A 26,486-nucleotide genomic window follows, 5' to 3' on the forward strand; every position below is an offset into this window, starting at 1 on the left:
TGTGACCAGCCACCAAGACCACAGTTCAAACACTGCGCTCAGGAAACGTCATCAAAGTCATTGATCCAGGGACACGTGCTCTTCAAGTGTAATTTTTGAGAATGGTAACCAGCTTACCACTAGTAATTTGAATTTATTGATTGGAAGTGCAGCATACCTGTCCATCTGTCTATCAGTCAGTCACTCTGTCTCCCTGCTCTTCTTTGCTTTTTATTCCCTTTCTATGCACTGCCATTCTAACTGGTAGCCAAATGCAAAAGAAATGTGTTTCGGAACATGGCAGCTAATAATTTCGGTTTAAAAAAAGATTTTAAAATATTCCCATTGCACATTCACAATCCACTTTTCCTTATGATTAATCATGGTGCATGCATTTCCATTGTCATGCTGATGTTGACTGTGGAGCTGAGAGACAGACTCTTTTATTCATATAAATTTTACTTGACACAAGTGAGAAAACTAGGTTTGATCAAAGACCCACTGGAATTGATGGGAATCTTTCCATCCATTTTAGCAGGCTTAACAATTGCTTTCATTATCTGTAACAATTATTTGCTGTCTTTCCCTGCACACCGTACTTCACACAACAATATATATTTTTGCTTCTATGACTTAAAGAGGCTCAAATATTAATGGCAAGCTCCATCTTCTCAGGCTAAACCTACTCTTGACTCTGCGGTATCTGCAGGCTGCTTTTGAACTCAGGGCTTGATCAGTGACCCACGTGGAAGGATGTAGTTGCTTGAACAAGTAACTTTTAGAAGATACCAGAAGCATTGGAGGAGGGCTGGAATAACTCAGCAGAGTAACTCGGGTTTTGTTAGGATGAGAATTTGTCTTCCACTGGAGAATAGCCTAGTCTCAGGGCAGAGCATTCACTCTTCGCCATTTGACTGTGCTCCTGGCACAAGGCTGGGTGTCCAAATGTCTTCCCTGAGACAGCTGAGGGTCCCTCCCCAGGCTCTGAGCCCCACTCGTGTTTTTCTGTGCAGTGACTATATTGAGCTCACAGGGTCTCGTTTGATCCTCCCTCTGCTGCTACAAAGAGAGTGGGTGGGTTGTTATCCCTCCTGCCAAAATCTTTGTCCAAAATCAACAAAGCCACATACGTGTTCTGGTTCAAGTACTCGTGCAAACATATTTATGCAACTGTTTGTGGGATTTGACTTTCAAATAAAATTCCATGAGCAAAGCTTCAATACAGCTGCTTTCAAAAAACAAATTAGAAGATCCATATTTATCACCGAAGTGTATCTAACTGCAAATTTGTTACAATATCCTCCAAACATTTTTTCCATATTGGTCCAACTCTAACGTTTGGACTGTTTCCATCTTTAGTGTAATGCTGCTGTGATGTGTGGAGTTTATCCCTGTAGCCTAATACCATGAAAAGAGTGGAAATAAGGAAAGTCATACAAAGCAAACACTGTCTGCATCTGAATAATTACATTAGATGTTCGATGATCAGGAGATTAAATTTTATTTGTTTTTAAAAAGACAGCTGACAAGCAGAGAAAATTAAGTTGGCAGGACTTAAAACCAGTTTGGGGTAATTCCATTGTCTTAAGTAAGCTTGATTGCATTTGTATTTTTAATTAATTAAACTTGGATAGCCAATGCCAAAGCAATGGTTGCTGTAACAGCATAGATGAGGGTCTCCAAGTTTTTTACAGAAAAATCCTAAATTCGAGGGGAAAAAATCAACCAAGGCCAAAAAATGTGTTCTTCCCTGGGACTTCATATGTAAGGTCTAGAGCTTTCTACAGCAATGAAGTGCTAGTTTTAAATGTAGACTGGGACGAGCTGCTATTTAAAATAAGGAAACTATCAAACCATTATCCTGTCTTAATTTGTAACAATTTCCATATTTTATTAAAAATAAAGAAAACAGATGAAATATTTATTGTTAGAAGGAGTGTGCTTTTGCCACCAGCCAGAGAACTTCATCACAGCCCTTGGCTTCAGAGTTTCTGTCCTGCACCTGCAGAGCTCTGGCCCTGCCAAGATAAATGCTCTCCAAGACAGGGGCTACATCATCATTTTTAATCTCTGTGAAGTGCCAGGTGAAGTTATGGAGTAGTATAGTGGTTAATGCATAAAAAGACTCTGCTGTGCTCTCTTGGACTAAATCTCTGCTTGGGGAGTTTGCATTGCAAGTAAATAGCAAGGAGCCACAGGGCCATCCAGTAGCACTCTGGGCTCACACACTTTAATATACTTCTTCTGGCCATGCTGCTGTGAGGTAGGGCACTGCTGTTAGCCCCATTTTATAAATACAGCATGCACCGAGGTCTGCAGGATGCAGAATATTAGTTGTACTGATAACTGAATTCCCACGAGAGCCTAGGTGCTTGTATTAGGCTTTTATAACATGACTTACTGCCACAGTTCCTGGGAATTTTTGAATGAACTGAGGCATTTTTATTCCTGTCTTGTATTCTCTAACCATCTGGCTTGCCTCACTTTTTAAATGCGTTGCTGGCGATGGTAAATGGAGAGTCCTCAGCATCTCAACAACAGGTTTCCATAATTTAAAAAAAGCAAACAGCAAAACACCAAACCAAACAAATCCAAAAACCCAGAAAAAAACAGACAATAAGGACAAGAAATTTCCCGTCTCTTGCTTCCTCCCATTCCTGCAACATTCTCACCATGAAAAGGACATCCCTCACTACTTTACTGTACATGTACTTAGCCAGGTTCTGCAGTTTAAACAGCAATATCCATGTTTCTTCATCAGAAATGGGCCCTTATTTTCTATTTATCAGAGAAAGAAACCTGATCCGTTTTTCACTGCAAGGACATGGGTTCCCAGCAAAGTTTATTAAGTTCTGACTGGCTGTGGCATCTCTAGTTCTGAAGGCCATCAAAAAAATCCAAAAGTAGTAAGTGGGTCTGCAGGAGTGTTAACATGGCCAGTCTCAGGGTCTTGCTTTTGAACACAAGGATTATCTTTTGTATTGAAGTATATTTATTAGAGATGGGAAACAGTCTTTTGTAGAATGCAAGAGCTAATGTTCCAGCTTTCCAGATTATTCTGAAATACAAGAGCAACACAGACACTGTTAATAATGCAATCAAAGCAATTTAAATCCTTTTAAAGCATCCACAAAGGATCCTTTGATAAGAAGCAACTTTCATCAGCCTCAAAGACTAGGCAGTTTAGTATGTACTGTTTATTAAGTTTATACATAGACAGTGGTAATTCCACTTTCGGCTGGAGAAGAGCAGCAGTAAATTATAAGACATTTATAAGCACTGGTGTTAGGCTTGCTGGTTTTAAATGAAAAATGTATTTATATTAATACAGCTCTAAATGGGGTTATTCAGTGTTTAAAGACACAATTTGTTTTCCATTAGTACCCTGACTGGACACAAAACAATTCTGTAAACTTTAAAGGATTTGGTCTTCTTTCTTTGACAAAAAGAAGGAAATTGCTACAAGTGCACACTGTTTGATGGGCTGTGAGAGTCTGTTTAGTTCAGTCATGCTGCGTATTTTTTAATCTTGCTTTTAGTTCCTGCTTCTGTCCTTTTCATTGTGTGCTCCTGTAAGACAGCTTACATGTAGAAAGCAGAGATGGGTAAAAAAACCTAGAAATGGTTTAGATTCAGGCTGGGGGGGTTAGGATCACTTTTAGCAGAGCCCTACCCTGAGTTTGAATGAGGAGGAAGGTGTGTGATTTGGGGACATCTCTAGATGAAGTTTCCATCCATCCCAGGGTTGGTGGGAATCACTTTGAACAGGCCTCAGCCCCTTAGAAAAAGAAAGTTTTACTTTTAGTGTGCCAACAGTCTTACAAACTGACTGCTACCCCCTTCTGGCTCCGTTGCTGCTCCCTATTGTCCAACTTGGGGACTGAGGGTTCCCTCATACTCAGATGCTTTCTTCCATGAGTTTGGTGTGCTTTTTGTTGTTCTGGTCTAAAGCAGGCTAGAGGAAGAGAGCAGCAGACAAATAATAGATTCGGAACAACGTGTGTTTGAAAGATTTGGATTCACCTTAAAGAAAAAATTGAGAAGGGAGATGAGTTCTCGTCTTGGGTCATTGAGCATGAGCAGGAAAAGAACAATTAATTCTTTCTACATTCACTTTGGGGTTTCCAGGTGTTAAGGAGGGGTTTTTTGGGTTGGTTTGTTTGTTTGTGTTTTTTGGGGTTGTTTTTGGGTTTTGTGTTTTTTTGGTGGGGTTTTTTTTTGGTGGGGTTTTTTTTTGTTTTTTTTTGTTTTTTTTTAAGGCAGCAGAATTACATTGTATTTGGATCTTACTCAGTTTTAATCCAGGCTGATTTCATGCCAAGGAGAGCAGAGATCCAGCAGCCAAGTCCAAATTTTCCCGTGCAGCAGCGTGGTGCATGTCTCCTTGGTGATTCTCCATGGATTTCTTTGAAATATCTTCTCTCGGGATTCCAGCATGTTGGAAAATAAAATGCTACTTAATAGATAGTACATAAGTGCAATCATTGGCCACACCAGTAATGTCCAAAAAACTGACAAGATGTTCCTGGCTTTTGTAGACTTGAAAAGTGAGATTTAAACTGAGCTCATCCTTCCCCACAGACAGCTAGAGAAGGAAGCCTCACCAGCTGATTGCAGGTGTTGGATTAGTAGCCCTTCAAAACAAGGGCTTCCACCCAGAAACAGAAGTACAGCTTCCCATAGCAGTCTCACTTAGACACCTGCAGTTTACACTGAATGAAACAATATCAGAAAAGACTGATTTTCAGCTAGGATCATCACTCACTTTGTAGCTCGCCACTAACCCATCAAAACCTACAGATCTATGGCAAATGTGAAAGAGGAGGGGAGACCTGGTCTCTCTGCAGACTACTGTTTCTCTCCAAAATTGCTAAGGTGGTATTTTGAGCCAGCAAAAAAATACGAGGTATTTAAATGGGAAGTTAAAGCAAAAAAATCTCCACAAGGCACGGGGAGATTTTTATCTAGTTAAAATATTGAAATTTTTTCCCCTTTTACTTGGAAGTCAGGGATTTTATCGTCAGCAGCTTTCTTTTTTATCTTGTGTTTTTCAGTTCGTCAATGGCATATTTTGATCAGTATGAAATTTTATTAATAGGACTATTTTTCCTTGGCGTGTCCTTAGATGGCATTCTCAGAACCTTAGCAGAGTGTCTGTCAGGGAACAAATTTGGCCATAGACTTTGAATGGTGATGGCATTATCTGTATGCAGGTGTAACTATTTTGGTATGTTCTGTGTGCTGGATGATCTTTAAAGTAGTATTTCAGTACATAAGCTATGAAGTAAAGGGGAAAATGAGTCAGTAGAATTTAAAATAAATGTTATTTATCTTCATCTTATGAATGTTTATGACAGCATTTTATATAATACATTTTCTATATTAATCTGTGTCATTACTCCATTAGGAAGATGAAGAATTCACTTGCACGTGCAGATTATTTGCCAGTGATATTTTCTAAATAAAGAGTTTGGCATCAGTGAGAAGCGACTGCTTTTCTAGGGCTTTGACCCACCCAGTTTTTCACCCCCGTGTTGGGTGACTTTGCAGGTGTTAAACAGGGTTGCGCTGAAGCAGGAGGGTCTGACTACCAAAGATATCGCTCTCAGAGCTGTTTTAGTTACACTTCATCATCATAAGCATATGGTTTCACTTCCAAGTGTTTAACATTTCCATTTCCTCAGGAAATCATTCTTTCTGTTTTTTAAACTTTTGAAACTGGATGGATATTTTTACTGGCAGGCGGACCGAGAGCGACACGACGATTAGCCCCAGCCCAAGGGAGCCCCTGGCTGCGGTACCCGCCTGGCTCTCCATCCCCTCCCCTCCTGCAGCAGCTCGTGAGCACGGCTCGGGGTGCTTCAGCCAGGTCTCCAGGGTGCAGCACGCTGTTAAAACCCTTCTGCTTTCCTGACTATAATAAAACTATCCACTCCTTTTTTTCTGCTTTAGCTGAAAGAGGTGTTTTTCTTTCTTAGTCCACTCCAGGGCCCATGCATCCCAAGAATTAGTTGAGAGCAGACTCCTTTCGCTGACTTAGTGAGGCCAATGGCAAGATCAGGGCCTAAGAAAATATTTTGTGTCACCTACAAGGAATGAAAGCACTTGCATCATGTATTTATTGTCTGTATTGGTATATCCAGCACTCAAACGAACATGACCGAGGAGTGGATGGCTCCAGGGAACTGCTTTGGCTCTTGTGTTTTCAGAGATTATTTCTGGTATTTCCTTTTTCCTCATTACGAACAGGTCACCCTTCTCACATGTTGGCTGATTTCTGTACCTTAGGAAGAAGTCTGTGCTCATGTCTTCTTTATATTTGATTTATCCACATACATAATAATTGTTTAACTGCTTGTTTTCTTTTCATGCTATGCTATATAGCACAGTTATTGGATCTGCAATTTTCCCACTTGTGTAGCTGGTATCACTAGCCCTTTTGTTAGAAGAGCATCCTCTGCTACAGTGAGCACCATATCTTAACAACTGTAAACTAACTGCATTTTGTACAATGAGCGTTGTTGCCGTGCATCGAATAGCACTGTACAAGAGAAAATGCAGGGCAAACTGACAGATTAATGTGTTTGTTCCTTTGTGGTTTATTCTGTTACAAATTCAGACAGTTGCATTTTTTTTGCACTGCTTGTTTCACATGAGGAAGCTTGCATCATGTATTTATTGTCTGTATTGGTATATCCAGCACTTAAACGAGCATGACTGATAATAAGGGTGTATGTATTATTCATACCCTCAGAAGAGTTAGTTAGTCTGGGTACCAGAAAACAGCGTCAGACAGATGTAGTTCAACCTCCAGACCTCCCAGGAGAGCTCACCTGAGCTGCTCAGCCTCCGGCTTTCTGCCGGCCTCTGGGACATTGTGAGCTGCTGTTTTGATGCTCTCAGGCTCTTTCCTAATGCCTTTGCTTACCTTAGCACTGTGCATGTTTGCACATCCCTTCAGCAATTGCCTTCTCACTAAAAAAGCTACTTGGTTGAGCAGCATGAGTTTGTGCCACTCACAAGGACACCCTCAAGGCTGCTCAGCATCCAAGCAAGCCCTCTGGCTTTCTCAACATACGGGTCTGTGCCATGATGTTCCATGGTGGAGGTTCCAGCTCATGCAAACAAACCAGTGCCACGGGCTTGCTGCTGATAGTTAGATAAATTGGAGGTCAAATTAGGATTTACACAGTGATTTCGGTCCAGTTTTACTTGTTAGAGAGTATTAAAGCATTGCAATCTTCTGGACAGACTGAGTGTTATCCTGATCCTAAATAGACTGGTAATGCCAGCCACAAAATGGTGCTGGTATGTTGTTCCAGACTGCTTCAGAAGACCAAACCGGAGAAGGTCTGTACTGAATTAAAAGCACAGTCCAGCTAGCCCCAACCTGTGTCTCCCATGACCACCCTGTAGGTGCTTCACGGGCCAGTTCCTGAAGTACAGCCGCACACAGGCACAGCACTGGGCAAGCACCCTCCTTCCTCTTACAGGAGGCAGACTTGGGTGCTCCTGCCCACCTGCCACCCAGCTGCAGGTCGGCAAATCCAACATCTCATACAGCGTTTTCCGTTCAGGAGGGATGCCCTGGGTTTGCAGGACACGGTCCCCAGAGCACAAGCTGTGACAAACGAGCCCTTTGGCTGAGTGCTTCCATGGCAAAGGTGAGCTCCACTGCAGCTGTGTGTCTCCTCAGCGCGGATGGAGCTGAAGGGTGCAGGGGGCCAAAGCCAAGGGAGAATAAAAGACATTGCAGGAGCAACTCGAGGCCTGAGAGAGAAGTAACCAAGGCACTGACAACTTGTGTGGGTTTCGTATGTCTGTTTGCAGTGCTATGTTATGTGTTTAGAAGCTGGTTGTTTCCATAATAACAGCAAGTGCCATATGGCAGCGAGGAGGGTGGTGAGAGGAACGCTCAAGGAAACACAGTATGTTGTTTGACATGTGTGTGCTTTTAGAGGAATAACGTGTCTCGAGCAACTACTGCTGCTCCAAACAGGCGGGGGGATTTGCTGCTCTCACCAGAAAAATATCCAAAGCCCTCAGCATTTGTACTGGTGCAGTGCCAGTTAACAATGCCTGCCCTTCTCCCATGCTTTCCTCCAGATAGTCCCTGTGATGGGTAAAGGATCTTTTGCTTTACTGGGAGTGATGGTTCTGGGTGCACCAGCAGAGGGAAATGGCATTTAAACATGGCGTTTAAGGGGAAATACAGTTCTGTAAAGGAGAGCTGTGTGAAACTGAAACCAGCTAGATGCCATATGCTCCATCCTTTCGTTAATGCTCGGCAAGTAAATAGCAAAAATTTTGAAACCTTTGAAAAGACACAGTTTGCAGTAGTTGTTTAGTAGAGAGTGGGTTGAGCATTTCCCAAGATTAGGGGCACTTTAGTGCATATCTAGGAAGCGTCCAGGAAGGTCGCCACAAATTCCAGCTTTTCCTACCCTTTAATGTATGACTCACAATTCAAGGACTTGTAATTTGCTCCCCACATTCCCACAAACACCACCAGTCTGAGCAGTACCTTTACAGAGTGCATATATTTCCACCACAGAAAAATGTGAAATTATTTTTTCATAATAGCTGAATGGCTTTTGTGGGAATTTTACTAACATCAGCTCTATAAAATTGGGCCTCTTTTGGTTGAGTCTTAAAGCCATTAATTATATTTGTATTTGGATACCTGAAACGTGGTGGTGGGGACAAGGCAGCAGTTCTGATTTGGGGTCGTAGTTCTGCGCTCATTTGCAAAGCTTTAAACTAATAACCAACCCAAAAGGCAAAGCTCTTCTCATTTTCATGCTTCTCTTCTTCTCTTTATTGCCTCTAGAGAGAGATTACTGCAGCATATGTGAAAAGCAGCCGATCGGAAGGCTTCTCTTTCGGCAGTTCTGTGAAACTCGACCCGAGCTCGAGTGCTGCATTAGGTTCCTTGACGCAGTGGTAAGTCAATTCTTGTGATATTTTGGGGTGCTTCACAGCTCTCTCCTGACAGAGGAGACTCCCCTGACCACAAGAAATCCCTGTTTCATGGGACGTGATTTTGTGTCGAATGCACCTGAGCAAGGAGCAGACAGGGCTGACCCTGCCAGCATCCCAGCATCGCTGGTGGTAGAGGGGCAGCGCTGCATGGCGAGCGGGAGCGGGAGAAGGAGAGGCATCCTGGCAGGGTGCTGGTGTAGCCTCCCTTCATGTCAACACCCAAGCAGCTGAGCTGCTCTGAGTAACGTCTTTTGATGTGGGTGAAGCCTGCAGTGCTGGGAGACATTAGGAGGGAAGGGAAGATGATGAATGGACTGACAAGAGAGGACGAGGAGTATGATAATGCTAGCATCTATCTCTTACCATGTCTGTTTGCTGGTAGACTGCAGAGTGATTTACAAAAGACATCCTGATTGTTATCCCGGTTTTACAAATAGGAGAACAGAGGCACAAGGTATAGAAGTGAGTTGGTTGAAGTTCACCAAGAAAGAAATCTACTCCAAACTGCTATCAGTTAACCCGGCCACTGAGCAACACACACCAGCCCTGGGAGGACCTGACACTCTTTCCCAGTCTGGCAGCACTTGTCTGTGTGTAGTGCCAGTGGGAGAAGCTGATCACAGTGGAAAAGTCTCTCAGTGGCTTTGTTGCTGGAAGCCTGTGGAAGGGTAGGGTGTTGATGAGCCGAAAGGCTAAATTGTACCAGAGAGGAAGATGAACTTGTCACTGCTGAGTCTGAGTGTCCAGGGGACTCCATCCTCTGGCTAACACTGACAGACAAAAGCAGAACGATGCATACCCACAGGAATAAAACTTTTTTGTTTGTGCCATGGGGAAGCTGTTCTGAAGTATAAGGAGATGTGAGGATTGCACTGAAGTTGTAAGAGTCTGGGAAAGGACACGTGGTCACTTAAACTTTATGTCAGTACTGCAGCACAGCAAATCTACAGCATCACAGAAAGTGCTGAATAAAGTCCTATTCAAATCAATTTTAGCTGGTCCCAGCTTCTAGCTGATATTCCCAGCACTGGTTGTGATTTTGCCCAGTGAAAGGTTTACCCATCGAGGTACGTGAAACTGCTACACCTGACAAACACTCTGTGCAGCTGTGCTGGGGGCCAACAGGCAGGAGGACATGTGGGGTGCTCTGGATGTGTTTGTACTGCTCCAGACCAGCATTGTCTAGTGAAGTGTCTGCCATCGATGAAACACCAAGCACCTCTCTGGGGGAGGCATCCCTGCAGAAATGCCACGTAAGGTGTGACGCCCGCAGCCCCAAGGAGATGGGGCAATGTCTCTCTAGGAAGCCGCAGAAATCCTTTGAGAGACAGCCACAAAAGACTGCTTCTGAGTGGTTTTAATTTCAGAAGAGACAGAGCTGTATTCAGCCTGGAGAGGGTTAGCAAGGCTCTGTTCTTTTCCCATGCCTCCTCGCAGTGGCAGGCATCATATTTTGGTTCCAGCAGCACCAAGGGGCTATGAAGGACAAGCCCACATCATGCCAGATGCCTGGCAGCAGGTGCTGGGGGCACACCACTTCAGCTGACAGCAGTAGTAATAACTTCTGGGCAAAAGGAAACATTACTGTCCCCCTCTGTGTGTCCCCCCGTGCCACTGACCCCAGAGCACCGCGTGATAACCTTCACCTCAGCACTGCCTGGAGCCTCTCCCAGCCTCTGTCACCTCTGGCCATGGGAATTGAGGTTACTGTGTCGTTTCATTCTCCCAAAGCTCTGTGGAGCAGTGTCCTCCCAGCATCCGTGTCCTCCCAGCATCCGTGCAGCACACCAGTCCTGCGAAAGCTTGTGGTGGGGCAGGCTTTGTTTTAAAGCTCCCTCTCTAAGCAATCCCAGAATCATATCACCAAATCTTTTGTGAGGGTGTGCTTTCAACCCACCCCCGGGATGCTTTTGCAGACTGGAGCTGCCCTGCATACCTTTACTGAGCCAGCGATCTGTTCCCGGTTAGGCTCAGACTGGCAGTATGAGGATTTAATGAACAAAATGCCTGGCTGTGTGGGGATCTGAATATTTACTCTTTCTCTTTTCTTTTTAAGGCTAATTAACAGCAGTCTCCTTTGTTTATTGATTTCAAATACTATACAAGCTTGCTCCCAGGCCATGAAAATCCCTGCACTGGGCAATATTAAGGTCGAGCAACAGAGACCATAGCCATTAAATTGGATGATTGCTACTGAAATTCGCCCAGCAGGGTCACACTGTGTTGAGTAGTGGGATTGAGGCCAAGTCCTACGTTAGGCAAAAAAGTCCTATAATGAGACCCGAAGTTTGACTTTACAGCTCTATTCTGAGACCACCAGGAATGCGAAACCTTTTGGAGACCACCTGCTGTAACCAGCCCCGAGCAGAAAGAGCCAAGAGCCTCCATCTTCTTTTGACTTAAGTTACTTTTCTAACATGAGAGGCATGCTTAGCTTTTGTGTTGTCAACTAAAAAGAAATAAAATAAGAGAGGAAAATATTTAGCTGTTCATGGGAGTCTCACAGCGCTTTTTGCACATTGAGAGGTAGGAGCGCCTCTCTTTTACAGAGCACAGCTAAATGACTTTACCAGGTCATACAGTAAGCCATTGGCAGAAGACAGTAATTGATGTCTCCCGATTTTTAATACAGTTTTTTAAGCAGTGCACTCAACTGCCTGCAAAGAAAGCAGCAACTGGGGCTCCTGTGAGGAAACCAGAGGCTGAGTCAGACGCTCAGCCACCTCCCAACAACCTTCATTCCCACACTTATGTGAGACTAAGTTTTGCAAGCTCTCTCTCACACCTTTGCTTCCAAAGACTGGAAAAATCAACCAGACCTTGCAGACCAGAATACATAAAGAGGGAAAAAAAAAAAAAAATCCCCTCTTTGCTGGACATTTATTTCAGCTGTTGGGTGAAATAGCTAACCTGGTCTGATGTAGTCTCCTACAAATCTAATTATAGCAGCATCTGGGGTTTTTTTTGTCTGTGCAGTAAACCAGTTGTTAGGCTGCTTTCTGAAGAAAAAAGGATTTGTATTATTAAATTCTGCTTGCATGTAGGTGTGTATCTGTCAGTTCCCTCTGAAACCTGTGAATACTTCGGCCAATTTCAACCAATAATTGAGATTAAAGGGCTCAGAGACGTAAAATTTCTAAATGTTTTCTGAGAACAGTGTTTGGGTAATTAGCCACAATCTATCAATTGTAAAATAGACTACAAAGATTTTTAAGCAGTAGACTCAAATGATAAAAGTGATAAAAACAAAGAGATGCAGAGCTTTGCAGTGCAGTGCTGGTGGAGCTGTGGGCAGCCAGTTCTCACTGCTGCCGTGGCACCAGCGAATGGCCAGCAGCGTGGCCATCTGTCTGAGAAATGGGGCAACAGCAACCCCTTCTCCTAGCCGGTACGGTAAGACCATAAGGACAGAAAGCCAGCTTTTAATATATATATATATATTGTGTGAACAATTTCTTGACAAGTTAAATATCTAGTAAGAAGTACCAATGGTGGCAACTTGTGCCTCCAAATGCATTCCGTGCTTAGCTGGGTGCATGTAAACACAAAGATCTCCCATGAATATTTCACCAATCCCTTATGTGGCCATTCAGATGAAGGAACTGTGCGAACATAAGCTATTATCATTAAACAGAGATAGTTTATGATTAAATCAGCTCCTCTATAAGTCCTTAACAAAGAATTCACACACAGCCCTGAAGCATTTTTTGCTGTGCTTACAAATATTTTAGCAACATCATATAACTTTGGAGCTGTTGAAAGACAGCTATTAAAATAAAGTGTTAGGGGATGTGTTTCCTGTGCTGAAATACCGGTCAGGGAGCAGAGAATCTGCTAGCAAGACACGTTTTCTTTCAGCTCAAGAAGACAGCAGTTCAGCAGAGACCCCTTGCCCACATCCCCTTCTCAACAGCACATTCCCAGGGCACTGGCTCCTGATGTTTCCCTCTCCTCTGATTTTTGTGTGCTGTTATAATGAAGACTTCAGCTTCTGGACTCCCTTTCTTGTTTTGTTTACTCACATTCATCATTTTTTGATTTTTTTTTTTTTCCCCCCCAGGGGAGGGCTTTTAACATTTTAATGTGGACCAGATTTAGATTGACTGGGGGAAAACGTGGCTAATTCTGGTCAAGGAGAAAATAACCTGACATTATTTTCTCTCTAACCTGTACGATGTTATTTCTTTGCATTGGAGTCACACAGAAATACATCCTCTGGAGGAAAATAGCCCCACTGCTTCTCCAGGTTGTTTCTGCTTGTGTTATCTGGGCATGGGGGCCAGGGTGAGAGGCACCATCTCCTCGGGTGGACTTTTCAGGTGAACGCTTCACTAGACATTACACTTATCTGGGGTAAAAGGATGAGTGAGCATCCATTTAATGCCATTTTTAAAAACCCTATCTTGCTGTTAGGGAGATTTCGTTTGGTTAAGTCCGTTACATGGTATATAAACCATCTGTGTATGTGTGCCTTAAAGCTGTTCAAAGCTTTTTCCATCAGAAATGCCAGTTTGTTGATATCAACAAACTCATTAACTCAAAACATGTTTTTAAACAGTCAAAAGGGCTCTTTTTTGCCCTGCATTTAAATATGAAAAATGTGGTTTCAAGTTCACTTTTCATTTAGAAATGTGAATTATTATGAGTCCCAGCTGTTTGGGTTTTGCCTTCCAATTTTCAGTCACAGATTTTAAATCTCCAGCGGAGGCAAGTGCAAGGGCAGTCGCTGGAGCACAGAGCAGTAACAGGGCAGAGCCTGCAGTCAGAGGAAGGAGTGAGCAGGAGCTGGAGTACAGAGAGATGTTGGGGATAACTGAGGAGGGAGCTGAGAAATCAGAGGTGTAAAATTGGGACCGAAACACCAGGAGCTTCCTACAGGTGCTCAGAAGGCGACACCACTGCTCCTGATTTATTCCAAGAGGCTGAAACCACTCTGGTGGGAGTGTCTGTTCCCATCTCTGTTTCCTGGTGGGTATGAGGGATGGACTTCTGTGGCCATGCCACGCTCCCACAGGCAACCAGCAACTGCCTGCTGTGGCAGAGAGACCTCTCAGATCTGCAGAGAAATCCCTTTGGCTCCATTTTTCAATTTTCACATATTTTTAAGCTGTACAGTTTCAGGAAATCAAAAAATACTAAGATGAAAAATCAAGCGCTAAATAAAATGATACATCAGAATTAAGGTTGCTGATGTGAGCCCCCACTGGGTCCCTGTGCCATTGCCCTGGTGATGTTCTCCATCAGTCACAGGCACTTCCAGCCCCTGAACCTCTTGCTCGGCCCTCTCTGAGCCCATGGCCCCATCCTACAGCCAGCCACAGGCTGGATGTTGCTCCCTTTCCCAGCAGAAGTGCCTTTTCCCATCCAGTCTTGCTCAGCCCATCCCAAGGATGGGTGCTCCAAAGGGAAGGATGCTTCACACCCCTGTGCCCCCATTCAGCCAGGGTTGCTTCTAGGGAAGCAGGAGCCACCGAAGAAACTACTACCTCCGAAATAGCAGCCAAGAGAAAAACTAGCAACGAACAGCAGCCAGCCCACATCCTCTCGCCATTTGGACTGAAGGATCTGTGCCTGCCCACAGAAAGAGCCTTCCCTGCAGCTCGTCCCATGTAGTCAGGGTGATCGTAAATCCTCCCCTCATTTATGAGCTATGAATAAGGCCCTGTCTGACCTAACTAGGGCATGGAGAAGCTATTAGACTTCAGAGCAGGAGCCTTGAAATACATGCCTGGATTCATCAAAGGAATAATGGAAAATATTTTGTTCCACGTGGATTTTAAGTAATGATGTTATTTCTAGCAATTAGGAATTTGCAAACTGTAACCATGCTTGAGTGTTGTGGAAGAAGGGGATGTATCTTGTGATTTAAGCACAAAATTGAGAGTTAAGGACCTTGGTGCACTTCCCAGGCATGCGGCAGAGTGAGCATGGGGAAGTCACTCTGTCTGTCTAGATGGGCAATTCTTCCTGTAATAATAGTCCGGGCTGAAAATGGACCAGTGTCTGTTGCCGAATAGCTCAAAAGTGGCACTGAAGGGAGAAATAATAATGAACTTAGAAACAAAATGAAACGGGCTTCTAGTACTTGAGCTCCAGTGAAATCAACACTATTCACAGTTGGAGCTTATGGTTCCTTCTCACATCCTCACTTGTCTGTCACTTCCTACCTTCACCACCACAGTGTCGCCTTTTCTGAGGACGTCAAATGCAAATATAATTCAACTTCCCTTTTATTCCTTCCCAACTATCTTGAGATACAATTAAATGTGAGTGTGTGTGTGTGTGTGTGTGCGCACATTTAGCTCTGTGTATGTTGGATCCCATCAGGAATTGTGTTTCAAAATACGGATCCGATTCCTGCTAAACTTCTGTCTTCTGGTCTGTCCTGGTTTGTTTCCCGTTCTACAATTTGGATGGGATGTAAATGGAATAGGGGATCTGTGGCAAAAAGGACACTGAATTTTTTGACGTCTCCCTTGTGCACCTCAGATGGCAGATGATGACTTTGAACCAGGTTTTATTTACTAGGGAGCCAGTATATTACCAGGATCCAGTGTCTAAAAGCAAATGAAGGAGAGAGAAATGGTCATTGATAAATTGCCGATAGCACTGAATGGAGGACTCAGAAGATCTCCTTGATGCTTTCATGCCAAGGCAATGCCAAGGAGTTCTCCTTTCTCTGCAGTCTTCTGCACAGACAGTAACGTTTAAGTACAATTATTTTCTTTTATTCAAGTACATTATTTCTGTTTTATATGAAAAACACCTGGTTTGTCTGTGAACCTAACAATAAACTGTAAGGTCCAAATAAGATGCAACTTTCATCTTTAAAAAAATTGTTCCTTCTGTTACTCTTGCCATTGCTTTATCCATGCAAGGAATCATGGAGAAAAATGCTGTTAAGATGCTGTAAACATTCAAGAGTGTCTGGGCTCTGAGAGCTGAAATGACCCATCCAAAAGGATAAGAAATCGGATGAAAGATTTTTTTTTAAACCCTTGTATTAAGGTTTATGAGAACGTAATCAGCTCATCCTCAAAATGGTCACTAAAAGAGAAGTACTGCACTTGTGGATTTTAGCTTTTGGCGTGTTTTTCATCAGCAATACAGGTTTCTCAGTTACTTGCAGTCACTGTCATTTCCTAAACCAAATCAGATCGTAATTCTAGATTGTTCAAGCAACCTGCTATGTATGTGTATAAATATGTAGCTTCAGACTTAAGCTGCAATAGCTAAATCAGCACTGGCCGGATAGATGGGTAATAGCATTATTACTACATTGTGGTTTTCATGTCATTCCTATTTCTGCTTAGCTAGGGTATCCATTACAGCCTGCCTTCGGATTTATTGCATCAAACTCGGAGCAGTACATATGTCTTCCAGTGGGCAATAGTTCTGAAACTTGTTCTTCCAAGTGTTTGCCAGTTCCATCTGATTTATCTTCTTTTTTTATTTTTTTAATTTTTTTTTTTAAACTTCCTTCTCATTTATCATCACAGACAGCTTGTATTGGACCAGGTTACTTAATTGGTTTGGCAGGATTTTCTTGGATCCTTTTTCTTAATACAAACAGTCATGAAAGCTGTTAGGCTGTCTTTTTTTTTTCTTTTTTTTTCTTTCTTTTTTTTTTTTTCCATTTTTTTTTTCCTTTTTTTTTTTCCCTTTTTTTTTTTTTTTCTGGAAAATATTTTGATCCTAAGGCTAAAGCTTCATATCCTGGACACTGCCAAGTGGGAATGTCTCTAAGAACTTGTCGTTGTCATTGAGCCACTGGGGTCCCATGTGGTGTGCGATTCCTTCGAATGCCTGCCACAGATCCAAAACTTGAACTGAAGTGATTAATGTCTTCATGGTGCACATGTTTCTTTCCTTTCTTATGTAAAAGTTGTCCTGAAAGTCGTCATAATTCAGTAATGCTTCAGTACATAGAATACTCAGAATTTTAAAATGTACATAAACTTTGTGTGGGGGAATGCGGTGCTCTCCTTTTTAATGCCCTGGGGAAGTCAAAGAGAATTTTGCCTATAGCGTCTATTCCTCTAAATGGTTTCTCTTGTTTTATCTTAGTCCTAAGAATTCTTCTTAAGAAATCATCTCTTAAATCTCCCTTCTGGAGGGACTGAGTCAAGGATCCCTAAATGTGATAGGCAAGTCTCTCTTCTTTGCAGAAGTATTGTTAGACGAAGGGGAAGACATAAATAAATAGGAAGGATACATTCAACCAAAAAGACCATCTACTGAAGGAATTCACCTGGTGCTTGAAATACCACTGTGGCAAAAATTAACAAACATGCACTTTCTCTACTACTCAGAAAAATGATTTTACCTTCCCTTTGAGCAAAACCAAATAAAGTTGCCATCTCTTGTCACTGAACAATTTCTGAAAGCTGGCTTGGCAAGGCTATAAAATATAAATTAATTAAATTTTATTGGTGTTAATTAAGAGAATCTCAGAAAATGCACCACTAGGGTTTGGTCAAAATATTGGAAGTGGAAGGTTTTTAATATGATTGTGTGGACAGGTTTTACTTCCAGAAGAGAATGGTATTTAGCCTTCAGATTTTTCAGACAGCATTCCGTTAAGGCCACATCCAAAATGAAGTTATAATGGTGAAATATGAGTGCAAATATTGACTTTTTTTTTTTTTTTTTTTTTTATATCTCTTCCAGGCAGAATATGAAATTGCTCCAGATGAAAAGCTGGGAGAGAAAGGAAAGGAAATCATGATGAAATACCTCAACCCAGAGGTAAGGGGCAGCCAAAATGGCATTACTGAAGGAATGCTGTAAGGCACACCTTTGCTAAACAAGGTTGTTACAGGCTTTGTAAGCCAGACTCCTAAAATTTATGGTGGCAATCTCCAGTGAATAAACCTGCAAGTCTTATACAAACAGTCAGAGAGAAAAAAAATTATAATCCAATCCAGAAATTGACTTCTAAGGATGAACTTGAGTTTATCAGGGGTTTAATTCATCTGTGGATGAGCAGAGGGCTTCTTTGGTCCCTTCTTGGTGTGCAAAGCTCTATATCTGTGGTGTAATGCAAGAGACCTCAGCTGTTATCAACAAATGCAACAATTATTTCCTATCCAGCTCAAAAGAGGTGGTGGCATTTCACATACTGTTGTGTAGAAAGCACTGGTAAAAATGGTCTTTGGTAACAGACACTGGTTTTTGTCACAAAACCTTCCCACTCCTCCCCACCAGCCTGGCCCAGGGTAGCCAGGGACATGCAAGACTGACATGGGACTGCGTGGTTTGGAGCTGGGAGGTGCTGTCACCCCTTCTTGTTTCCACCAGTGTCGGTTCCTGAGTGTTGTTGCATCTGGGGGGTGTCGGAAGGAGAGGAGCTCCTGGCAGGAGCTGTGTCCACAGGGTGGCACTCCACACAGAACTACACATCTGCTCCAGGAATTTTGGACAGGCTGCACGGGGACTAACCCTTTTGGGGGGGTTACAATCATTTGCTGACCGCGTTTAACCTTTGCAACAAAAATCACTGCGAGTAAGCAATAAACATCCAACTTCAAACACAAGAACAATCCTAGGATTTTTCCTAAGTTGCTTTCATAAGAGTAATCAAGATGTACAATTGCTGCTTCAACTGTTTTACAAGAGAAATACATTTGACCTTCTGGAGAATTAATTGCATTTTTGGCAGATGTCTCTCTAGAGCGTTTAAACGGTGCAATATGTTTTGGAGGTGCAGGGGCAGAGCAGACCACTTTTTTTTCCAGTCAGTCGTTTTCCTACAATAAATTTCAATACATACTTTCAGTTATCTCAGACTGCACTTTAGGATCTGGTTTCATTTACTGAGCCTGGCGAGTTTCATGTGCAGCCATTGAGCACTGCCAGTATGAGTTGCTGCTGCCCATTCATTAGGGGCATGAAGTTCCACTGCTTTTTAAATCCACTAAAATGACCGTTTGTCTTAAAATTTTTGTCAACAGAGGAACGAGGGACAAATAATGAGGGAAGATATTTCCCACTGCTCCAGTTCCCATCTGGAAATGGGGAAAGGCATTTTGCTGATAGCAACCAGCAGAGTGAGAGAAGGATAGCACTGCTTCGCTCCAGCCAGTCTTGGTGCAGGTTTCCAGATGCCAAATCCTTTCACTGCCATCCTACGGCACTCCTGCCATCCATAGTACAGCAGAAGCACGTGGAATAGTTTAGTGAGGTAAGGGAATGTGCAGTGAAGATCAATCTGAGAGCAGTTGCTTCTTCATCAAGAAAAAATGGTGGTGTTACAGGAAGGGAAATTACTGAGACTGCAGAGCTGGAGTTGCCATTCTTTGCCATGCTCTGCACTTGATATTTGACCTGTGTACCTGGTTTCTCAGTGTGTGAAATGGGCACAGGATATTTACAGTTTGTTCTGAAACTTGTCTGGCATTTGCAAGTTCCCTTAACATCTTTGTGCAGAATGAAACACAAAGATATGCTCCTTCACTTGTAATCTAAAACTGACTCCCGTGACGGTGCTGCTTTAATGTCTGTATTGGTCTCACTGTACTTTTTTTTCTTAATGGGAAACTTCTTCTTCCCAGAGGGATGTTTAAGCCCTGTGTAGCAGAAAATACTTCCCAGAGGTGTGGCTGACTGTGTCATAGCAATGGGTTGAATACTAGATTTTCTAACATGTCTTCCACACAACAAATACTTAAAAAACTAGAGCAAGGCCTTTATTAATTCCATTTCTTTTTAGATACCTAAGGTACTCAGGTTAGGAGGTCAGATGGCCTACTGTCCTTTCCTGTCAAGAAAGAGAAATAAGAATCTCCAAAGGACATATTTTAAGCCCTTAGAAGTCAGTGATTCAAAGCTAGGTTAGATGCTTGCCGTCAAAAGGGATGAATCTGCATCCAGATGTCCTAATGGAATATCATCCTGAGCAGCAAAGAAACTTTCTTTTCATTAGGAGCTGCATTTCGCCATTTAGTTATGAGTCCCTTGAAAGATAAAAATTGCCACTGATTCCAAAGTCTTCTGCTTTCAGAGCAAAGCTCCTTTTAAGTAGGTGTGTGTCTGTGCTTCAAAGAACCTGATTGTCTTGATATAAAAATAGTGTGACATGCAGCTTGACTGACAGAATAAAATTATAGGTTTAGTTCTTGGACAGATAATTCAGTCTTATAATGTGAGGAGTATTTTTTCCCCGAGTGCAGGATCAGAAGCAAAATGAAAACAAAAAGTAGACTTCATGCTCTTTAATATTTATAAATGATTTTTAGTTCTTGCTTAGATTTTTAAATGTCATACATATTTAACATACAATGTGTCAGTGTATCATCATTCTAAAGTGCATTCATTTGCACAGGGAACATGCACTTTATTTAATAAAACATATACTACTTGCACAGCAGCAAGGAAGAGAAAACACTTTCCCAGATGAACAGACATCACACCAGTACTTACAGCCTCACATGACACGCAGCCACTGTCTGCAGGACGGTTCTACACCACACAGTTAGCAGACTCCAACGTGTGGGAGCAGTGAATTCCCGTGTGGAGAGCTCTGTATAAGAACATTCAGCATCAGCCCTGAGGCTGCTAAACAAGCTCAGCACTTGCCAAGATGGTCAAGGGGGGGAGGCGCTTTTTCAAGTAAACACAATTCAGGCTCTTTCTAGCTTGAACATCCTGAACAGTGCCAGCATGCTTTCTGGGGAAGTTGAGAAGAGGTCTAGCAGCCACCTTTTGTCGTGGTTGATGCCAGGGACGGCATGAGCAGGTCAGGTTTCCACCATCTCCCTGGCCTACAGGCAACAGCGATGACAAATTCTGAATGTGTCCTGGCACCTGGAAGGGAAAAACAGGTGGTTTGGGCCTCTCAGAGAAGTGGCACATAGGAACAACCTCCCTAGGGATGTGGTGGAGTCTTCATCACTGCAGGTTTTCAAGGTGCTTTTGGGCAGGGTGCTAGATAATATCATCTAGGCTCCCTTTCCCAAGAAAGGTATGACCAGATAATCTTTAAAGGTCCCTTCTAACCTGAGCTGTTCTATGATTCTGTGTACTCAGATCCTCACCTAGGAGGACATTAATGTTCCCTCTCTCTTGCCTAAAGTTCCTTGAAACATTCATATCCAACAGATATGAACTATTTGATGGGAGGGAAGTGTAAAGAGTACATGTGATCTTCACACTGAGTGTGCCAAAACATAAGCATTTTTCATTACTATCTTAGTAGCTTCACTTGAGTGGTGAGCACGAGAGTGAAAACCCACAGAAGAGGTGTCCTGTAGCTGGAGCAACCCCCCCGTCCTTAAAACATGCTCTGAAGAATTGTTAACCTCCTTCTCCTGAGGGGTCCAACTGAGAGCTGGCTACTCCTCAGGGGCTGTGTGGGGACAAGCACTGGTGAGAGGGAAGAGACCCAACGAGGTGTGTGCCACTTCAGTACTGAGATCTGAAGGGAACTCCACCAGCAGGCTGCCTTTGCTTAACAGAAGCAGCGCAGTGGTTGCCACACTGGCAAGATGAGGGTTTCTTGACTGGAGTCTTGGTTCTTCAAGAGAAGCTTTAACAGTTTCTATGAAAAAGGCACTTAAAGCTGCCTTCTTGACTTAATAAGCCCGTAGGGCAAAAGTCCAACCCACAGGAAGTCTAAAATTTCTGAGGTTGTGAAATATGATGGTAAAACTGCTAAAATGAATTGGTCACAAATATTTCTTTCCTGGCTTTTCCTAATCTCAACAGTTGAGTGGGAATGTTTCAGTTTTAGGTTCCAGTTCTGTCTGTAAACGGAAAAGCCCTCAGTGCTTTGTGGAACAGTTGAGTTAAACTGAACCCAGCTCAGCTTCGTTACCTGGCTGCTTCTTGTACTGGAAGGGCAGAGATATGTTTACCTTTGTATTACTTTTAATTTTGAGTTTTGCATCTCCAGGCAGCATTTTTGCCTTCCTGCCTGACAGCTGCCATGCCTTACTCTACTAAATCACTAGCCCATTATTTTCTTTTTGACTGTAAATCACCTTGAGATACTTTGAGAGACGCTATATAAAATTAAATTGATTTGAAATGGCTCTTAAGACAGTCTCCGTATGCCATCATAGTTTATATTTGGACTCAGCTGGGTACTAAAAATGTTACTGAATAGGATGTCTAGCATGTATTGTTATCCTCATTAATATACTTCACAGAATATGAAGAACAGCAACAGCGTTAGTTTTCTTATCTGAATTCCTGTTCAGTCTCCTTTCCTCCAGGAAATACACAGAATAAAGGCCATGTTTGCAGTTTCTTTCTTTGGTGCAAGAGGTTAGCTGGACACAGCAATAATCTCCTTACTCCAGTCTAAGGCTAGCAATGGGTATTTTGAAATGAAATGAAAATGTGTCTTTGTTTTCATTTGCTAAATGAAAATATGTCTTTGTTTTTATGAACAATTATAGGATAAGGAAGGGAGGGAATAGTCCCATGAAAGGGAAACTGGCTGACCAGCAGTGCCTGGCCTTCCACTTGTCTACTAGCTAAAATGTGCTCTTCTCTCAAATCGGTTCTTTATAGAGAAAACATCTATGTAATATGGTGAGATTAAATTAAAATTATATATGAGCCCTTCGGCTGGACAAAGCCGTGCAGCTGAGCCCAGGCTCCTGCTCACAAACACCCTCTCAGCTCTGTGCATTGTCAAAGAGCAGTTTTCTTTTTGCACACCATTGCTTTAATATTGATGCCAAGGATCTTTGCCTTCGGTTGCTCTCTCCTTGAGATTTCTTTCCCGCTTCCTATTTTCACCACCAAAATATATGCAAACTTCAGCACTTGTGCTTCTGAGTGAGTCATCTTTGCTGATCATTAAAGCCTTCCATCTCCCGTAAGGAAAGTTTCATGTATCACTTTTTAATGATTCTGGCTGAATCCTGGAAGGGCAGGTCATACCGTAGCGAGAATTGGATTCAAGTACTGAGACCTCTTCCTCCAACTGTTTAGTTTTACTAAATGCCTTCTAGGGAGCATGTTATAATTAGTTTTTGGAATTGCCAAAACAAAAGCTGAATGTCACTGTAAGGGAAGCTCTGAAAGAAAGAAACACTAAGCTTCTGTAAAGCAATCTGCAGAGTTTAATACAAGACAGAGGCTTTGTGTTTTGAAAGGTGAGCTTTCAGAGACTGTTTTCTACATTGTTACTTTTCTCATACAAATTCAGCTTATATCACTTATACCCAGCAAGTCATCTCCGTCTCATTATCTTGCTGATAAAAGACCAACTCGATATCGTTTTCACTGTCTACAGTAGATGGTCCCTTAAGGCTTGGTCCAAGAGTTATCTCCACAGCTAGTTTTCAGATTTTTCTAAACCCTATGCATTTAATTAATGACCCAGTTGAAGTAAGCAATGAATGAGGTGCCTGTCTTAATACAGTGTGTTACGTGGATTCAGGATGGGCTAGAATTATTTACTTGTTCAAAGCATTATTCACTGTGTCCTTTGAGTTCTTCTTAGGAGACTTTTCAGGATGCTAAATACTTAAGTAGAAATCCTGGCCTCATTTGAGCCAAGGAGAGTTTTCCCATTTAATTAATTGCCCCGAGACTTTACCCTTTGACTCAATGGATTTCTCATCTCCCCTTTCTATTGACTTCACTACTCTACAGGCACCATTTTAGCCAGAGATGATGGCATTACTTAGGCTTCTGCTTTGCAGCTAGCATAATCGATACATAATCCAGTCTCCAGAGAAATCAATACATAATTCTTGTTGTTGTTCCAGAGGCAGCACGATCAATATCTCTGCTGATCACTGTGTCTTAGTCCAGGAAAGTACCTACCTTCTCAGCGTACTTTCTGCATAAGCTCATCTTTCCAAAGTTGAATTCTGGGAAAATATCTGAGCAGCAGAATGGCAACCTTGTTACTCAAATTAATGCTTTCTAATCAGAATTTATTTTAATAAGCATTCTTCTGTCACTGGGGCCAGGCTGTAATATAATGTGGCAGAGGAATCTGAAAAATCACAGTGTTGCCTTGATTAGGAGTCCCTTTGCTGTGGTCTCAGACTAAAAGGCATTTTCTCACGGTTTGCTCAAGTCCTATTTCCTCATCCTTCACCCACTGTTTATATTACAAATGTTAGTTAACTAAACACTTACTGAGGATTTCTGTCTCTTGCAGTGGTGCCAAACTGCATGAGATCCTATGGAAACAGCATGGAGTCTGCTCTGTTCTGGTGATGCTGTCCCAGAATAGGTCCTTGGGCAGTCCCGTGTCCTGTCCTTTTGACTTGAGGAGGGCTGCATTTGCAATGCATTTGCTCAGACTGGTTGAGGGTTTGGGCTGGAGTCATTAATTACACTGATTTTGTGCTAAGCAGGGCTATTAGATAAAGGTCTGCCTTTCCTTCCTTGTTGTTTTGGAGAGGTTGCACTTTCAAGTTCACATGCTTCTTGACTGTTTGTCATTTGTGGTCAGGAAAATCGTTGGGATGACTTGGTCAGTGGGCAAAAGCCTTCTAACTTCCCTGTGTTTGCTGGAATTACTCTGACTTGACCCTTTGGAAAATGGAAACTTGTTTCAGCTCATTCATGTCAACCACACATGTAAACCTGGCTCACATCTGTCTGCTGAGGCAGGACAGGCCCCCCAGGCTGCTCTGACTCCTCTCGGAGACTAGCCAGGGCATCTGAAAGGGCTGAAGACACTGCAAATAAAAAGCCGCCTGCCTAGGATTATCTGAGAACAAGAAGGATATACTTGCCTGCCCTTGGCTGATGAATATGTTCATTATAGTTTCCTCCTCTCTCTCGTTTTCTGGGGGTCATCTTTTCCCTATCCCCTCTGCATACCCCTCACCACTTATACTTGGTTCATATGGATTATCCAGTGTCCAGGGAAGTTAATTCTAAGCCTTTAAGGTTCATTCAGCTTCCCCAGAAACATCTTCTTCTGCCTGAAAATTTTGCCCACATGGGAAAAAAGGAATCAGCCTTTTCCAGCTGTCTGAAACACTGGCTTGCAGAACATGCAGAAATCTGCAGGAGATGGCTTTTGTGCATTCGCACAGAATGACATGAAAATAGACCTCTGGTGAGTCCAGCCTCTTACACTCCCAACACACATATTGCAGCCTGGGTTGTCCAAATGCATGGAGGCATCTGGATAGGAGAGATGAGGTGCCTCTTTCCACCCACTGACTACAGGGAGCCCAGGGAGACTTTGAGTATCTCGTTTTTCGGAGGATTAAAGTGCAGTGAGGTGAATTCTGTGCTAGGTGTAATGCAGAGTGCATTAAAATACATTACGTGGCATATCCACACAGTCTTCTGTGCATGATTTCTCTACAGGAGCCCTTTGAACACCTGACCTCCACAGCCCTTCTGTCCACCCACTGTGACTTGCAGCAACTTTCCTGGTTGGTTCAGCTTTGGATTTCTGAAGCTAAAAAGCATAATGGGCCAGCAAATGTCTCTCTGAGCTCAGGAGTCATTGTGCTAAACTTGGAAGCAGTAACAGGCAACTGTATGCTTGATCCCATCAGAGAAGAGAATGAAGAAGCACTTGATGAAAATGGAAGTTAAACATACCTTATTTCTCATCTGATCCCTTTGTAATAGGAAGTTAAGATTCTGGGAATATATCTAGAGACTTCAGCAGCTGAGTAGCCTCACAAGAATGGGCCAGGCAAATTCAGATGGGATGCCTAAGGCTGACACCTTTGTCTGGGATGATGCAACTAGAAGAATCACTAAGCTAATAATGTAGAGTGTGTTATTTTAACTTGGAAGCAGCAATCACAGCACTACCATAGAGAATGTTTTAAATTTCATAGAGAACAAATGTATTTCAATTCATTACAGTATCACTAGATTATTGGAAAAATAAGAAAATAAGATTTATTTTTTTTTAAAGTCTTCTGATCACAAATGGATTTAAAAATAATCAGCATGTTGAAGCTGTGGATATGTGACACTTCAAACTATTCATGTTCAGTACTTTTTTTTCCCAGTAATGCAACCACACTTACAAAACTCACTTAACCTGCAAGCCAAGCCTCAGCTTGTATGTTAATTTATTATTTTTTTAATCAAGCCAGACTCTGACCTGAGTCAAAAATTAAGCATGTAGCAAGTTTATTATCCTGGCACAGATGCTGTTTGTCCAACAAGCAAAACTGAGGAAGAGCGGAATATGCCACTGCAAACAGTGTGTCATCTCCTACGATAAATGTCTTCCCTCTCAATTCTTTGCAGATGGCTATTACCATATGATCGTTAATGGATCGTGTGACACAGGCGATTAGGGAATGCCCTGTTTCCAGCAGTGCTACGTAGTGATTTTATTTGCTTTTGTGGGTGTTTCCAGTCTTTCTGTGAGTGGGCCACTGGTCCTGCCTGATGCTTATTTAATTCTCTTCCTAATCCTTTTCAAGGCCTTCCCAAAGTCTCTTTTGGATTTTCATTTCTTCATTAAAGTGTTCATTTCTTCATTAAAGTGTTGCCTCAGGATTTTCACCCGCTAATGGAAAAAGATGAAGGCAAATTCTGCAAAATCCCCACTGTAACTGATAGCACTCCAG

At 42.5% G+C, this 26,486-nt stretch overlaps 1 protein-coding gene across 1 annotated transcript in view; it reads left to right on the top strand.

Moving 5' to 3' along the window:
* Positions 1–26,486, top strand: part of GRK5 (G protein-coupled receptor kinase 5) — a 165,672-nt gene that overhangs the window by 97,499 nt on the left and 41,687 nt on the right. Inside the window, exons 3-4 of the mRNA XM_074907830.1 lie at positions 8,810–8,922; positions 17,632–17,709. Of these exons, the coding sequence (XP_074763931.1) occupies positions 8,810–8,922; positions 17,632–17,709 (191 nt within the window). The remainder of the gene's footprint in view (positions 1–8,809; positions 8,923–17,631; positions 17,710–26,486) is intronic.

This window comes from Athene noctua, chromosome 5 (genome assembly GCF_965140245.1).
Source record: "Athene noctua chromosome 5, bAthNoc1.hap1.1, whole genome shotgun sequence".
Lineage (NCBI taxonomy): Eukaryota > Metazoa > Chordata > Aves > Strigiformes > Strigidae > Athene > Athene noctua.